Source organism: Bos javanicus, chromosome 10 (assembly GCF_032452875.1).
Source record: "Bos javanicus breed banteng chromosome 10, ARS-OSU_banteng_1.0, whole genome shotgun sequence".
NCBI lineage: Eukaryota > Metazoa > Chordata > Mammalia > Artiodactyla > Bovidae > Bos > Bos javanicus.
The window spans coordinates 83,503,594-83,520,302 of NC_083877.1; the positions used below are offsets into that span (position 1 = coordinate 83,503,594).

General features: G+C 44.9%; 1 protein-coding gene across 19 annotated transcripts in view; it reads left to right on the forward strand.

The window, feature by feature from the left end:
• The window catches only part of RGS6 (regulator of G protein signaling 6), a 625,171-nt gene that overhangs the window by 503,735 nt on the left and 104,727 nt on the right, over positions 1–16,709 (forward strand). For all 19 annotated transcript variants that reach the window (XM_061429323.1, XM_061429321.1, XM_061429324.1 and 16 more), the window contains 3 exons: positions 7,592–7,642; positions 11,467–11,573; positions 13,179–13,230. In XM_061429323.1, coding sequence (XP_061285307.1) covers positions 7,592–7,642; positions 11,467–11,573; positions 13,179–13,230 — 210 coding nt within the window. The remainder of the gene's footprint in view (positions 1–7,591; positions 7,643–11,466; positions 11,574–13,178; positions 13,231–16,709) is intronic.

Below are 16,709 nucleotides of genomic sequence, written 5' to 3' on the forward strand. Positions count from 1 at the left end.
TACTGATTGTCCTCTCTAAGTGACAGCCAGGGTTGAATGAGGAGAAGGGGGCAGTTCAGATTACTGCCTACTGTTTTGGGTTTTTTTATTGAAGTATAGTTGATTTACAATGTTGTATTAATTTCAGGTATACAGCAAAGTGATTCGGTTATACATATATGTATATGAATAGGTATCTGTGTTCTTCTTTGGTCCTTTTCCGACTCATTGGAAAAGACCTTGATGCCTGGAAAGATTGAGGGCAGAAGGAGAAGGGGGTAACAGAGGATGAAATGGTTGGATGGCATCACAGACTCAATGGATATAAGTTTGAGCAAACCCGGGAGATAGTGAAGGACAGGGAAGCCTGGTGTGCTGCAGTCCGTGGGGTCACAAAGAGTGGGATAGGATTTAACGACTGAACAATTATAGTTTATTCCAAGATGCTGAATATAGTTCCCTGTGCTAGGCAGCCAATCCTGGTTGTTTATCTATTTACCTAATGTTTTTTAAAGTGTTTGTTGAGATCTTTTTACAGGGAAAAAGGTGGTTTTTGAAAGCAAATGTCAATGGATGAAAAACCTTGAACTTTCCTCTAAAGCAGTAGTTGCAAAATGCCCAACACCACAACTGGTGCTGGCCTGTGATGAAGTTTTTATGTGTCACAAAAAACTGATTAAAAATAATTTTTTAAATGTAATGAATATGTGCAATATGAATGGCGTTGTATTATATGATGCCCATTTGAATGTAACTATTGATCAATAAGCATTAATTAAACCAGCTTCATAACAGGTTTTTGCTTGGTGCCGGAGATGAAAAAATATGAGTCCTGGTCGCTCAGAACGATTGTTATGGGTTGAATTGTGTCACCCCCAAAATTTATATGTCGCGGTCCTAACCTCCAAGCCCTTAGAATGTGACCTGATTTGGACACAAGGTTATTGATGTGTAATTAGTTAAGGTGAACTAGTTTAAGTGGGCCCTCATCCACTATGTCTTTAGAACAAGGAGAAAGTGGGCACAGGGACACGCACACAGGAAGGGGCCGTGTGAAGATGAAGGCAGAGGTGGGGGTGATGCTTCCACAAGACAGATCCACCGAAGACCGCCAGCAAACCTCCAGGAGTGAGGGGAGAGACTGAAACAGCTTCTCTCCCAGCCCTCAGGTGAATGAGCCCTGTCCACGTCTGCGTCCGGGATTTCCCGGCTCCAGAACTGAGAGACGATACATTTCTGTGGTTGAAGCTGCTCTGTTTGTGGTGCTTTGTTAGGTGGTCCCAGGAAACAGATACAGGGGGGAAGCAGACACTGACCAAATCATCACATCGTGAATGTCTAGTTCCAAACTGAGATGAGTACTCCTAGAGAAGGTCCTCCCTGACCCAGAAAATGTCCTCTGAGGAGCAAGGCTACAAAAGCTGCCGGAGCGGGTCCCCCGCCCCCTAGCTCCATGAGGCCCCGCCAGCCCCGTAAAGCTTGTCTGCTGCAATGCCCTCCCCTTCTGTCCATCAAGATAACCCTTCCTAAAAAGTATCAGAAGACCTTTGAGATTCTCTGAGGGCTGAAATGAAAAAGCAGGCAGATAACAAGTAGTTCAAGTTGTTGCAAGCCATGCCGATGACTTGGTGAGACGCTTGGCTCCAATGTGAGTGTAAAACACAGACTGCCTCCGTAGCTCACTCGTGTTATGCTTATTACATTCCAGGCACTGTGCCGGCATTGTCCATACAGCGTCTCCTTTAACCCCAGAGCCTAAACATCAGGTCCTTTTTATTATCGTCCTCATTTTCATACAAGAAAAAAATGAGGGCACAGAGCAGGTAGGTGACCTAATAAGAAATTTCAGCAAAACCACGGGTCAGGATTTTGGTGAGGGTTTCTCTTGTTTTATCCTGGAAGCAGGCAGAATTTCCCCCAGTTAACCCATGAGTATGGAGATTGGAGTGGGTGGTGGTTAAGGCACCTGCCCAGGGTCATACAATTTGGAAATGATGTACCATGAGTGGAACTCAAGTCTGCCCGACTTTATAAGCAATGTGCTTTATTGCTTCATATGCTTGGGAAGCAAGTATATATCTGTTAAATGTGTCACTATTTTCCTTGGAAAAATCAAACCCATTGATCAAACAGTACCCCTCAAAAATGCCACTAGGCTTTCCCACACTAGCCCTTCTACCTGCATTTCCTTCTCTCTTACTGCCAGCTAGTCACTGTGTCCACCCAGCAAAGCCCAGGTAAATGTTTCCTCTTAAGCTTTCTCTGACAGCTAACCGTTATATTTTATTGTTTTATAACTAAGTCATAAAAGAATGGCTTAAAACTGTAAAAACTTCTCTACTTATAGAGTGTCCTTCAATTCATCTGCAAAATGGAGATAATAATCTGTTTATATCATGAAATTATTATGGTGCTGGTGGTAAAAGAACCCGCCTGCTAATGCAGGAGAGACAGGTTTGATCCCTGGGTCAAGAAGATCCACTGGAGAAGGGCATAGCAACCCACTCCAGTATTCTTGCCTGGAGAATCCCGTGGACAGAGGAGCGTGGTGGGCTTACAGTTCAAAGAGTCGCAAAGAGTCGGACACAACTAAAGTGACTTAGCGTGCATGCAGTATTATAGTAGAATCATTCCAAAACTTCAAATAGAGAAATCACTCAATAAATTATTAGCTTAATAGCTAAAGCAGTAATTATTATTATGGCTAAACTAGTGTCTCAGCTTCAGGAAGACAATTGAATATACAAGATAACTTTTCCAGTTGTTCTGTGTACTACTTGGAAAGTTATTCATAGATAAGAGGAGCAGAACAGTGTAGTGGAAATAATATTAGACATGAGATATTCTGAGTTCCAAACTGGGCTGCATTAAGTACTAACATGTGACCTGGGGCCTCTCTGGGTCTAATCTCTAAAATGGATGTGAGTTACTATATTTTCCATATTGTCAAGGTGACATATGACAACAGGGTTAAGTGTCTAGTGCTGGCCTGGTACAGTGGGCACTGGGGATTGTCATCCTTCTGGGTGGACACTGGCCTGCACATGGCACCTGCATGCATGATGAGATGGCATAGAGCTGCGTTCTCACTCAGAGGAGCTGCTGAGACCTTGGCAGTTTCATGAAAATCCAATGGAGGATGGAGTCATATCCTTGCCTAAGGAGTACCATCTTGTCCTTGGTTGGGCTCCAGAAAAAAATAGTTTACTCAAATGGAAGTGTCTTTCCCCAGTGGGCAGGACTGATGAGTAAGTTGTTAATTGCTTCAGTTACCAGAACCATGATATACAAGCTACCAAGTTGCAGGGAACTTGAAATTTGCAGGTGACTAGAACCAGTCTTTTGTCAAGTTTGCATTAGTCTAATTTGGGTTCAGATTGATACAAAACTTTGGGGGAAATGAAAGAAGCGTGTCATCATAGGATCTGCTTGGGTTCTGACTTATTTCAAAAGAAGTTCAATGTATCCCTTGTTCTTTCAGGGAGCTTAAAACACCTGAAGCTGAGCCCAGAACAGAATGCTTTTATAATAAGGGTCTCCCCCACGCCAGAAAGAGAGCTCTCTAAAATCTTGGAAGGTCTTACTAGCTTACTCAAATCCAGTTTATATTGATCTAGACTTAATATGACTTGGGAGGAGGTCACTGAGTCTCACTCTACCCAAGTAAGTAAGTACACAAATGCCAGGGAGCAGGGGCTCACCCTTAGTCCATCCCCATTGGAGTCTACAGAAGGCCACTCTGAGACTCAGGCCCAGCCAGATGGCCAGGGAGCCACTGATCAGAGGCCCATGACAAGCCTCCTGCTCTACTTCCTCCTCAGGAAGTAGACAGATTTGCAAGTCCTGTCTTCATTCCTCTGCCCTTTCTTGTGTGCGTGCTTGGTTGCTCAGTCATGTCCCATTCTTTGCGCTCCATGGACTATAACCCACAAGGCTCCTCTGTCCATGGGATCTTCCAGGCAAGAATACTGGAGTGAGTTGCCATTTCCTCCTCCAGGGGATCTTCCTGACCCAGGGATTGAACCTGCGTCTCCTGCATCTCCTGCTTTTCCTGCATTGGCAGGTGGATTCTTTACCAGTGAGCCACCTGGGAAGTCCTGGGGGGCAGCAAAAGTGCCTGGCCTGGGGCAGCAGGAGGCTGTGCTCCAGACCCGCTCCACTTGGGACTGCAGCTTGACAAAGATAAGAAACAGAGTCCAGTAGTCCAGAGTCCAGATGGTAACAAAAGGCAACCATCAATTTTGGATAGAATAGAAAAATAATCTGCCTTGATTTCTTACTAGAATAAGAAGGGAAGAATGATTGGGAGAAGGGGGAAAGAAGGAAGAAAGAGAGGAGAAAAAAGAAGACTAAAAATGCTTTCCCCTGATAATGATTTGGACTATTTTCGCTTGATTCTACAGTGTAATAATTGTAGCCATCTTCAAGGACATAATATTATGACAGGTTTCCCTTCCTTGTTCCCGAGGCTGAATCTGCCACAAGGCTGAGGCTGGCCCTTCCTGGATTAGCCTGGTGAAGCAATAACCCATGCCCACGAGAATGAGACTGTCCACAGCCCTGGGCATCACTGTGTGTGCTCAGGTCCCCCAGGCAGGGCCCATGCGTGTTGAGGATGGCAGTGGGGTGTGTGCTGCTGCAGACTGAGGGTGGTGGCCTCGACACCCAGGGGCAGCAGCTCGGCCCCATGGGGGCCTGAAGATGGTCACCCGGCTCCTCGAATGGAATGATGACGGTCATGATGGCTGCACCGTGACAAGAAACCCAGGTCTGTGGTCCCCGCAGTGCCAGGGGAGAAGGCCAGGGGCTTTTGTGGCTTTCCTTTCTTTACCAAAATTGTGCTTACATGTGATTCTTGAGCTCTGTGAATGCAAACCGGAGCCTGGTGGACAATTAGGCCGGACATGAGTGCAGAAAGCCAAAGCAGGACAGAAACCCAGACAATAGTGCCGAAGGCCCGGGTAGGGTGGGGGGTGGGGAGCGGATATGATAGCAAGGAAGGAGTTTCAATGTGAATGAATACTAATTAGTGACATGGATATTAATGATGACAGTAATTAACAGGGGAAAGGAAGGGCTGTCATTGTCCCAGGGTGAGTAATCAATCTTGGCAGGTGATAAATAATGGTTCAGCAAGCTCAGCAGAAAGATAATCCTCCTGCCCGGGGGAGAGCTGTTGCTGATGCTGGAAACCTCTCCGTTTCTAGGCAACCCACACACACACAAAAAGGACTATTTTTCTTTTGAGGGAAAAACAGGTTGGAGTCTCCCCCCACCCTACCCCCAACTTGGGATTACAGTTCTTATTTGATTTCTGCTTTGTTCTTCATTTCCGAGGACAAATGTTGAACTTGTATAATTTGGAGGAAGTGGACACACACACATACATACTCACCCTTTCTCTCAAAGAACATGAATGAATAGGAGTGTTTTCAATCCAAAGTTTAGCTCATAGATGCCATCCAGGAGCAAGAGTGGAGCAATGCTTAGAAGTCCTGCTTTTGAGGTTGAAATGCCGGGGACTTGCAGGGCTGTGTCAGTGGAGGCTGGTCGGTGGAGGCTGGAGGGTAGGGTGGTATACAAAGAACCAGACAGTCTACTCTGCAAGATTCCTTCTCCTTCCAGAGAGCAGCAAAATGTCTAGCACTCAGGCCTGTACTGATCTCACTTCTCACCCCCAAATTTCTGAGCAACTTCCCTTTTGGAAAACGGGAACTATTTGTTCAACCCCTCTGCTGGTTCTCTGGTGTTTCAGCTGGGAGTCAATCCGAGGAGAGCTGATGGCAGGCCCTCTCCTCCACTGCACGACTCAGGCCCATGACAAGACTCAGGTCTCTGGAAACACTGCCCCTTTCAGATTGTTTTCCATCTAGCATTTCATCCCGAGGTGATAAAGTACAGACCTTTGAAAGTCTGCACTGGTTTAAAGCGAGATATGGAAATGACAATGGTAGATTGTCCAGAAGTTCAGAACCTCCCAGAAAATTGGGCTCCTCTACCCCCACATGAGGGCTTCCCTTGTGTCTCAGAAGGTTAAGAATCTGCCTGCAATGTGGGAGACCCAGGTTTGATCCCTGGGTCAGGAAGATCCCCTGGAGAAGGAAATGGCAACCCACCCCAGTATTCTTGCCTGGAGAATTCCATGGACAGTGGAGCCTGGTGGGCTGCCGTCCATGGGGTCACAAAGAGTGGGACACGACTGAGCGACTGCACTTTCACCTTCACCCCCACATGCACTGCACTTTCCTGAGAACGCTGGTCCTAGGCGCCACATTTAAAGGGAGGCAAACAAAAGCAAATATATTCAGAGAATATTGACCACAATGGTGAGAAACCCCAAATCATATCATGGGAAGAAACAGCTGAGGAATCCAGGCATGTTTCACCTGGAGCAGGGGAAACTCTAGGGTAGCATTGCTAATACACCGAGTGTACTGTCCATATAATTGAAGGACTGTCTCACAGAGTGAGAGGTCTGAGTCCTCTTTATCATCAGAGGGCAAAACTAAGACTGAAGAGAGGAATTCAGAGAAGGGCCAATTTCAGTTCAGAGAAATTGAAGATGACTTAACTGGGACAGGCTTGCCAGGAAGGAATTTGTGAGTTTCCAGGCACCTGGGTTTTTTGTTTGTTTGTTTGTTTTTTTCTTTAATGGAAATTAGAACACCTCTTATCCAGGGTATTGTGGATGATGTTTGGCTAGTGTTGGAGTAGATAAGGTTTAAAAGTCCCTTCTGATTCCCAAGATTTACATTAGTTAAGGTAATACTAGATACTAAAACAGATAACTCTCAAATGCCTGGGTTTCAACATCACAAGTATATTTTTCAATCAGGTCAGAGCCCCAGACGGGCATCAATCTTCATGTCTGTTCAGGATCCCAGGCTCCTTCCACACTGTGGCTCTGCCCTCTCTCCCTTCATCCAGCAGATGGGGATGAAAGGGTGTGGGATGTGGAGGGACAGACAGGAGTTTTTATGGTCCGAGTCTGGAAATGGCATATGGCATTTCCACCCACATTCTTTTGTCAGAACTCAATCCACACGCAACTGCAGGAAGGTCTGGAAGTATAATCTAGTTGTCGCCCAGGAGATGGAGGACAGAGGTTTGGATGAACACACAGAAGTTTCTCCCACAGACACAGGGGCTTATTCATTCAGGATAAGCCCAGGCCAGAAGAAATTAGAGGTTTATTTTTTTTGTTTTTCAGGAACCTGTGTGGTCATCTCTGTTGGGCAGGCCTTGTCAGTTGGGGATAGGGAGATAAAAGAAGTCTCCTCCCTCAGGAAGTGTTCTGGAGTGATAAAACGTCTTCTAGCCTGTCATCAAAATATGTATTCCCAGAAAGTCCCCTCCCGAAGCTCCCTAGAAATGTGGACAAAGATCATCCTGAGTCATCAGATGTGGATTTTTTGAGGAAAAGAATGGGATTGTGACTATGGAAGCATCCTAATGGGTGGAAAGAGTTGGTTAGGATGGAAAAGTATCAGTATTACCTGGCTCTCCAGGTGTGTGCTAATTGGACCTAGGGATCTCTCGGGCAACCATGTTTCCTCTGGCACAGAGTTAAACATCCATGAGGTCTTCAATTGAAATTGCTTTACTGTTGCAGGTACGGACATTGTACAGTGGCTTATGAAGAACCTTTCCATCGAGGACCCAGGTACTTGACCCTCAACCCTGACTTGACCCACATATTAGTGAATAAGCCATACCCAAGTTCCAAACCAGTTTCTCCTACCCTCCTGAGACCTGGGCTTATACAATTGAATTCCAAGATGTGGAATCACTCCCTTTACAAACAAAATTAATTTATTTCCTCCACTGAGTTTCTGTCTTTAAATTTAAATTACCCTTGGAGGAAATGAACAACCATTTAGAATGCCAAAGAGCCCAATACAATAACATGGACTCTGGTTAGCCACAGCAATTAAAGATAAGTTGTAGCACTGTCACGGAACAGCCTTCTATAGCCAGCTCTTAAAATTAGATTGCCTGATCCACAATTAAGAGGTTTAATTATTTGCTAAGACTCCTTCTGTTCTCTGCTTCTGCAAGAAGTGAAGGAGTGATTTTTTTCAACTTTAATTGTGCAATGCAATTAGGAAAACCTCACCAGAAAAACAACAGCAAACCCTGGCCAATAAAGAAGTTTTCAAATCTGTGCTCCCACCAGCAAATAAGCAATAAAATTTGTTTTTACAGCACAATTAGAAAAATGGAGGTGGGGGGGGGTGGTTCCAGGAAAAAAATAAAAATTCTAGGTAAGTAAACTTTTCTGAAGTTATTATACACTTCCCATCTTAACTAAGTATTCTTGATGCCTGAAAGTCATATTTACAAACATCCAGTAATGTATTCTGATGTTCTTGGGGATTAGATCTAGTTGCCTCAAATTAAATGGCCTTCGATTGCTCTGCTTTTTAAAGATTTTTTTCAAGTGCCCATTCTAGGTGTCTGACCTTCAACTGTGATTCCTTGCTGGGGTCACCATGACAGCTCAAGCATTTCTGTATTTTAATCTGATGCTCTTACTATTAATAGACTATTTTTAAAGTAATTTTTATTTAGTTAGTTTTGGGGTGGTGGAGAGCTGTGCTTGGTCTTTGTTGCTAAGAGGGCTTTTTTTTCTCTAGTTGTGGTGTGCAGGCTTCTCACTGTGGTGGCTTCTCTTGATGCAGCTCCCAGGCTCTAGAGCACAGGCTCAATAGTTATGGTATACAGGCTTAGTTGCTCCTTGTCACATGAGATCTTCCTGGGCCAAGAGTCAAACTCATGTGTCCTGCAATGACAGGCAGACTCTTTGCCACTGAGCCACAGGGAAGCCCTTAATAGACCATTGACTATGGAAGTGAAAGCGTTAGTCACTCAGTTGTATCCAACTCTATGACTCCATGAACTGTAGCCCACCAGGCTCCTCTGTCCATGGAATTCTCCAGGCATTAATCCTGGAGTGGGTTGCCATTCCCTTCTCCAGGAGATCTTCCTGACCCAGGGATCAAACCCAGGTCTCCTGCACTGCAGGCAGATTCTTTACCATTTGAGACACCAGGGAAGCCCAATTTATAATTTACATAGAATTCAATTAAACATAGTTGCCAAAAATCTGAGTGCCAGAAAAGGTCAGAACAGTGCCAGAAAAGTGCCAAAAAGGTCATGAACAGAAGTGACACTAGCCTTTCTCTCCATCATGACTAGTGACCACTCTCATGTCAAGTGGAAATTCTTAATTCTATTCAAGTTCTTAAACCACAGGAGAAAACTATAAATGCTAATCCTTTTAAGGGAAAAACCCATATTGACTACCTAAGTGTTTGCCTTATGCAGCCTGGACTTCTGATTATCTGCTTCTGAAAACCAGACTGTGTAAGTCTCTACAAGTTTAGTTACATGATGAAGAGTCACCCTTCTTCATGGTGGGTTTTTTCTCTCCCAAGAGTACTGTTTTCTTTGCCCTTCTGGAATGCTTGTCATACTTCTGACAGGTATTTTATCATTCTCTTCAGTGGTAGTAGTAGCAGCAGCAATGGTATATTCTGAGAGCCCTGAACCATGTAGTGGTAGAACATGCTGTGGAATCCTCTGGTCCTGATGAGCAAAGCTTCTGTGAGAGGTCCTGAATGATACAGGTCTTATCTCTCATGGTCTATTATACTTTGATGCCCTTGGGAGGATATCAAGGTCTGGAACCCATCTGGACTTCTGAGAAGTAGTTTGAGCAGTAGTTAGGACAATTCACCAGCAGAAATGAGGCCAACAAAGACCCTGGGAAATCAGGTAGCCAAAATCCGCCCTCTCTCCCTTCTTCCTTCCCATCGGCAGCATCTCTAAGCACAAGCCTTTTGAAGAATAAAGTGAGACTTCTAGCTCCAGACTGGTGACATGAAAGTCCCCTTCTTACTGGGTTTTGTTCTTCCTTCTCTGAAGAAGGAGCAGGTGATGAAATGTCCCTTTTCTGCTGGACTCATGGTTCTTGAAGCATATAGATTTCAGAACCAAACTGGTTATCACTAAGCAAGTAAAATACAATTCCATTCATCCCAATTCTACCAGTGATAAATGTATGCAGTCCTTCCAAAGAAAAGTAGCAGATTCTCAATATGCAAAATGACTGGATCATATACAACCTCTTGAAAGTTGTAGCACTGTCACTGAACAGCCTTCTAGAGCCAGCTCTTTTTTTTTTTAATAAAGTTTTATTAAAGTATAAAGGAGATAGAGAAAGCTTCTGACATAGGCATCAGAAGGGGGCAGAAAGAGTACCCCTAGAGCCAGCTCTTAAAATTACATTGCCTGAATCACAATGAAGAGGTTTAATTACTTGCTAAAACTCCCAAAAAGTTTGCAAATAAAGCCAATACAAGTCACTTTAAAAGCTTCAGAACTTATGAAATTAATAATTCCTAGAGACTCCCTGAATATGTCAATAATTTCTACAGTCAAAAATTAATTTTTATTGATAAGAATACTTTTAGACTTGTGAAAGATTATCATGTGGGCTTCCCAGGTGGCTAGTGGTAAAGAACCCACCTGCCAATGCAGAAGACATAAGAGATACAGGTTCAGTCCCTGGGTTGGGAAGATCCCCTGGAGGGGGATCCCCTGGAGGAGGGAATGGCAACCCACTCCAGTATTCTTGCCTGGAGAATCCCATGGACAGAGGAGCCTGATGGGCTACAGTCCATAGGGTCACAAAGAGTTGGACATGACTGAAGCGACTTAGCACGCACACATCATATCTGATAGAAGCATCTAAATTTTTTTTCCTTAGCTCTGCTCAGAGTAAATATAAATTCTTAACTATTTATGTGAATCTACTTACGGCTGGTGCTAAAGTAACAAAACAACAAGTTGTGGCAAAAATATCAATGTTTGTATTAGGTTGGCCTCCCTATGCTACTGCCTTCTCTTCCTCTAATTCCTCTTTATCCATAAGAGAACAGTAATACCCTCCTCATCGCTGGTAGGATTCTCATGTCAGGAAATGCAATGTGAGTCTGAAGACTCTGTGGGCTGCATATTCATTGATGGTGGTGATTAAAAAAAAAAAAGAGAGAATGAAACTAAAACTATGAATCAGGGCTGCCAGCACTTACTGGGCACTTACCATGCACCAGATTCTGCTAAGCACTTTACATGAAGCATCTCACTTGTTTACAGACTTCCACACCAGAGCTCATGATCCTAACTGGAAGCTAAACTTTTTTCTGGAAGTCTTAGGGGGTTAAACGATATCAGACGCTCAGAGCTGGGATCCATAGGCATCTCAGACACGTGTCACCTTCCCAACCATTGATATCTCCACCCAGCCCAGTGCAGTCATTTCAGAAATTATCAACCAATCATGCTGTGATCTGGGGGTGATGACAGTTGACTTCCAGTTGCCTTTCTGCTCACCCTACCCCATCCCACTTACACTTCATCTAAGCAGCCCTGCATTCTGATAGTTTTGCAATAACTTCTCTTTCTTCTTCCCTGTCCCTTCAGTTGAAGCAATACACTTGGGAAGCCTTATAGCTGCCCAGGGCTACGTCTTTCCCATCTCGGACCATGTTCTTACCATGAAGGATGATGGCACCTTTTATCGTTTCCAGGTAGGCCTTCAGTTTCTCCTTTTCTTCTCATCATCTGATCTCAGATTGCTGCTGCTGCTAAGTCGCTTCAGTTGTGTCCGACTCTGTGCGACCCCATAGACGACAGCCCACCAGGCTCCCCCGTCCCTGGGATTCTCCAGGCAAGAACCCTGGAGTGGGTTGCCATTTCCTTCTCCAATGCATAAAAGTGAAAAGTGAAAGTGAAGTCGCTCAGTCATGTCCGACTCTTAGCGACCCCCTGGACTGCAGCCTACGAGGTTCCTCCATCCATGGGATTTGCCAGGCAAGAGTACTGGAGTGGGGTGCCATTGCCTTCTCCAATCTCAGATTAGAACTACCTAAAAAACTGATGGTATTTAAGGAAGCAACTCCTACCTCCCACCAGCTCTGGGAAAGCAAACTTGTCTGTGCTATTTTTTGCATTCCCCCCACATAATAGTAAAATGCCCTCATGGAGAACTTACCATTCACTTGTTGCTTTACACATATCTCACTTATTCTGAAGAACAAACTTTGGGGGGATAAATATCACCCATTTTACAGTTGCAAAAACTGAGGTACCTGGAGAATTAATGGGACATTTCGTCAATCCAGGGGACAGCCTTGATTGGAACCTAGATCAGCTGGATAGCAAAGTCCTTAATCCTACTTCTATATCATGTTATATATACCTTCTTGGTGTGAAATTTCTATTCACTACCTAGTAACACTTCCCAAACATTTTCCTCTCCTTTTCTCAGATCCTGTCCTACAGTGAATTTGAGCAGAGCATAAGGAGTTGTGTCAAGGTCTAAACCAAAAGGCTTTGGAATGGAGTTCTTCAGACAGGGTCAAAGAATGTCTGAGTTTGCTCAGCCACCATAAGAAAATATCAATACCATAGACAGGGTGGCTTAAACAGCAGAAATGCATTTCTCATAGCTCTTGAGGCTGGAAGTCTAAGATTAAGCCTCAAGTGGGGTTCAGTTTGTGAGAAGAGCTTTCATCTTGACTTTCAGATGATCAGTTCTCACTGTGTCCTAACATGGTAGAGAGAGGGAGACATAGTGACAGAGGTTTTTAGCTCTCTGGTGTTTCCTCTTACAGGGACACTAATCCTGTGTGATCAGGGCCCCACCCATGTGATCTCATTCAACCTTAATCACTTCCTTACTCCACATCCAGTCACACTGGTATGTGTGGGGGGGAGGGACAGGTAGGTTAGGGCTTCATCATAGAAATTCAAGAGGGCACCATTCAGTCCATAGCAAAGTGATAAAGGAACTTGAAGCTTGTGCCCCAGTAAACAGTGCTTGTCTGACTCCTGCATTAGACTTATATTGTTTCAGGATATGAAGTTTTTGCCCTGCAAACTAAGTTTCTCATTTTTGCATTTATTTGGCTGACCTGAGATTTTCTTTCTCAACACTTAGATTAAAATGTTGACTGGCCTCAGCTATGCTAAGAACAGGAAAGAGTCAAGGTGCAGTGGCAACACAAAGGACGTGCAGACAGGGCCTGTCAGGGAGGAATCCTCCCTGGGCCAGGGGAGGGCTGCCCATGGGCCCCTGGCAGGGGAGGGCACGAGTTGGCATCCTCAGTCCTGACGCCTGTGCTCTTTTGCAGGCCCCATACTTCTGGCCTTCAAATTGCTGGGAACCTGAAAACACGGACTATGGTGAGCACTGAAGCCATGGCCCACACTTACTGGGAATGCAGAAGACACATCTTTGCTGTGTGGATGACTATGATGAATGGGGAGGAGGGCCTTTGCCCTGCTTAGCCCTTTCTCGTATTGTTGACAGGTGCTGTTCCACATACTGATGAAAGGCAGGGCCCACTGAAGGAGGCAGCCATTGGAAGGGAAGGTGGGAGGGGAAGAAAAGTTTTCTCAGGTCTGTCCAACATGCTCATTCTGTGGGGCCATGGCAAACTGGGCCAGTAGCCGTTGACCACTACTTCCTGGGACAGGGTTTCAGGCAGGGCTGGATCCAGGGGCACGTCCCCCTGGCCATTTCCTTTCTCACAGACTTGTTAAGACTTTTTAATAATTCATTGGTGTTTTTGATGGTTGGAGGTTAGAGGGGAAGAGTAACAGGCCATGGAGGGATATACAAAAGTTACCCTACCTGAGAAAACGAAGAGTGGGTGAAGCTGGGCCCTGGGTAAGCAGGGAATTACCTCTGTCCAAGCAGGGATTTATTAGACTCTTGCCCTGTATTCTCCATGAAGACTGTTTACTATATCTATGTGTCAGTCTTCTAAAGTTATACTATCCCTGTACTTCAGATACGGCTGAGGCCTAGAGAGGCCACATCCTCGCATCTATCACACTGTACTCGGATTGGATGCCCAGTCAGTCATCAGCTCCATGAGGGCAGGGCTGGTCCACCTCACTCACTTCTATTATCCAGTGCATAGTGCATTCCTAAGCCGTAGTGGGCACTCAGTAAAGATTTGCTGATGGTTCTGGTTCTTTGACTGTGTGGATCACAACAAACTGTGGAAAATTCTTCAAAAGATGGGAATACCGGACCACCTTACCTGTCTCCTGAGAAACATGTATGCAAGTCAAGAAGCAACAGTTAGAACCGGACATGGAACAACAGACTGGTTCAAAATTGGGAAAGGAGTACATCAAGGCTGGGCATTTTCACCCTTCTTATTTAACTTATATGCAGAATACAGGGCTTCCCTGGTAGCTCAGTCGGTAAAGAAACTGCCTGTGGTGCAGGAGATGGGGTTCAATCCCTGGGTCAGGAAGATCCCCTGGAGAAGGAAATGGTAACCCACTCCACTATTCTTGCCTGGAAAATCCCATGGACAGAGGAGCCTGGTAGGCTACATACAGTCCATGGGGTCACAAGAGTCGGAACTGACTTAGTGACTAACCCACCACCATGAGAAATGCCAGGCTGGATGAAGCACAAGCTGGAATCAAGATTGCTGGGAAAAATATTAATAACCTTGGATATGCAGATGACACCACCCTAATGGCAGAAAGCTAAGAGAAACTAAAGGGCCTCTTGATGAGTGTGAAAGAGGAAAGCGAAAAAAGCTGGCTTAAAACTCAACATTCACAAAAAGAATATTATGGCATTCAGTCCCATCACTTCCTGGCAAATAGATGGGGAAACAATGGAAACAGTGACAGACTTTATTTTCTTGGACTCCAAAGTCACTGAAGATGGTGACTGCAGCCACGAAATTAGAAGGTGCTTGCTCCTTGGAAGGAAAGCTATGACAAACCTAGACAGTATATTAAAGAGCAGAGACATCACTTTGCTGACAAAGGTATGTCTAGTCAAAGCTATGGTTTTTCCAGTAGTCATGTATGGATGTGAGAGTTGGACTATAAAGAAAGCTGAGTGCCAAAGAATTGATGCTTTCGAATTGAGGTGTTGGAGAAGACTCCGGAGAGTCCCTTGGACTGCAGAGATCAAAGAAGTCAATCCCAAAGGAAGTCAACCCTGAATGTTTATTAGGAAGGACTGATGCTGAAGCTGGAGCTCCATACTTTTCCCCCTGATGTGAAGAGCAGATTTATTGGAAAAGACCCTGATGCTGGCAAAGATTGACGGCAAGAGGAGAAGGAGGAGACAGAAGATGAGATGGTTGGATGACATCATCAACTCAATGGACATGAGTTTGACCAAACTCCAAGAGATAGGGAAGAATAGGGAAGCCCGGCATGCTGCAGTCCACTGGGTTGCAAAGAGTTGAACACGACTAAACGACTGAACAACAACAACAACTGGTTCTTTATCAAAGGTGATTAACAGACACTCAGTAGAGGCAGCAGAATATGAACTCAGATGCTCCTTTCGTGGTCTGCCCCTCCACACAGCACCCTCGTCACTGACTCAGCTGCTGGGGCAGTCCACAGCTGCTCTCCTTGGGACTGGGGCACGCAATGAGAACTGTAACTTCTTGGATTCTTTGTGGGATGGTTTTCACAGGAAGGTAGAGCCAGCTGCAGCTGGGTGGTACTCCAGGGACCCTGTCCTGAGACCTTGTGATAAGCTACACGCTCTGGATCACACTTCTGAGGGAGGGGAAACCAGAAACTGGAAATAGTTCTGTGGATAGAATCCTGGCAAGCCTCTGCCCTACGAGGCTACAGTGGTTCTGTTTCCAAGTCTGGAACATGGCCCTGATGTAGGGGGCAGGGCCCTGTGACTGTCTCATCAGCTATCTGCAGGCATCACCACGGGTCCCTCTGGAACTGTGCTGCGCCCTAAATGATGTGATAAGTGGGTCCAGCCAGGTTTCCGGCTTGAAACGGGAGCAGCATTTGGCTGCTCATAAAACAAGTGCTTCTGGGGCTGAAATACTGCTCACAAAACCCAACTCGGAATTTGAATAATTGTAGCTTGGTTCCATGCAGCAGCCGTGTACCCTTGTCAATGTGAAAACCAATATTTTTCCAGGCAATGGAGAGGGTTGGGAGGATGGTGGGACCAGAAAACCTGGGCCCGAGTAAAATTCAAATATTTGCCTGAATATAAACCCGCAACCATCAGCCATCTTACCCTGCATACAGCAGGACACCATTTCCCTTTCTCTACAGATTTTTGTAATTTTAGCTGGGTAGTAAGAACAGGGATAAAAATAACAATTTATATCAGGCTCTCACTGAAGCAAAATTATTTTGAATTCCTGTACCTCCATTTTGGGAAGTCAAATGGAGAAGTTAAAGTTCAGGATACAAAATACTCATTGCCTTTTCCTGGTTAATCAGAAAATCAGTATTTAACAAGAGAGAAGTCAGCACAAAGGGCCCATTGTCGACTGGTTCCACTAGCTGTGTGATCTTGGCAAGCTACTTAACCTCTCTGTGCCTCTGAAATCTCATTTTAAAAGCAGAATAGTAATAGTACTTCTCGTGTTGTTCGTTAGGATTAAATTGTTTCATTAATTAGAAATATGTGCAAATTTTGGTGTATGGCACGTAATAAGGAGCCAATAAAAACCATAGTGGGGTTGGTATTAGTACTCCCAGGATGGTGTTTGATCTTATTTGTTCTGTGGCAGCCCTCTTGCCAGAAAGTATGTGCCACTTGAGCTAAGAATTCAGAATAGGTGTGGCTTGGATTGAGGAAGAACCAGAAACTTCCCTTCTTTCAACATCTACTTTGTGTCAATTGCTCTGTCACA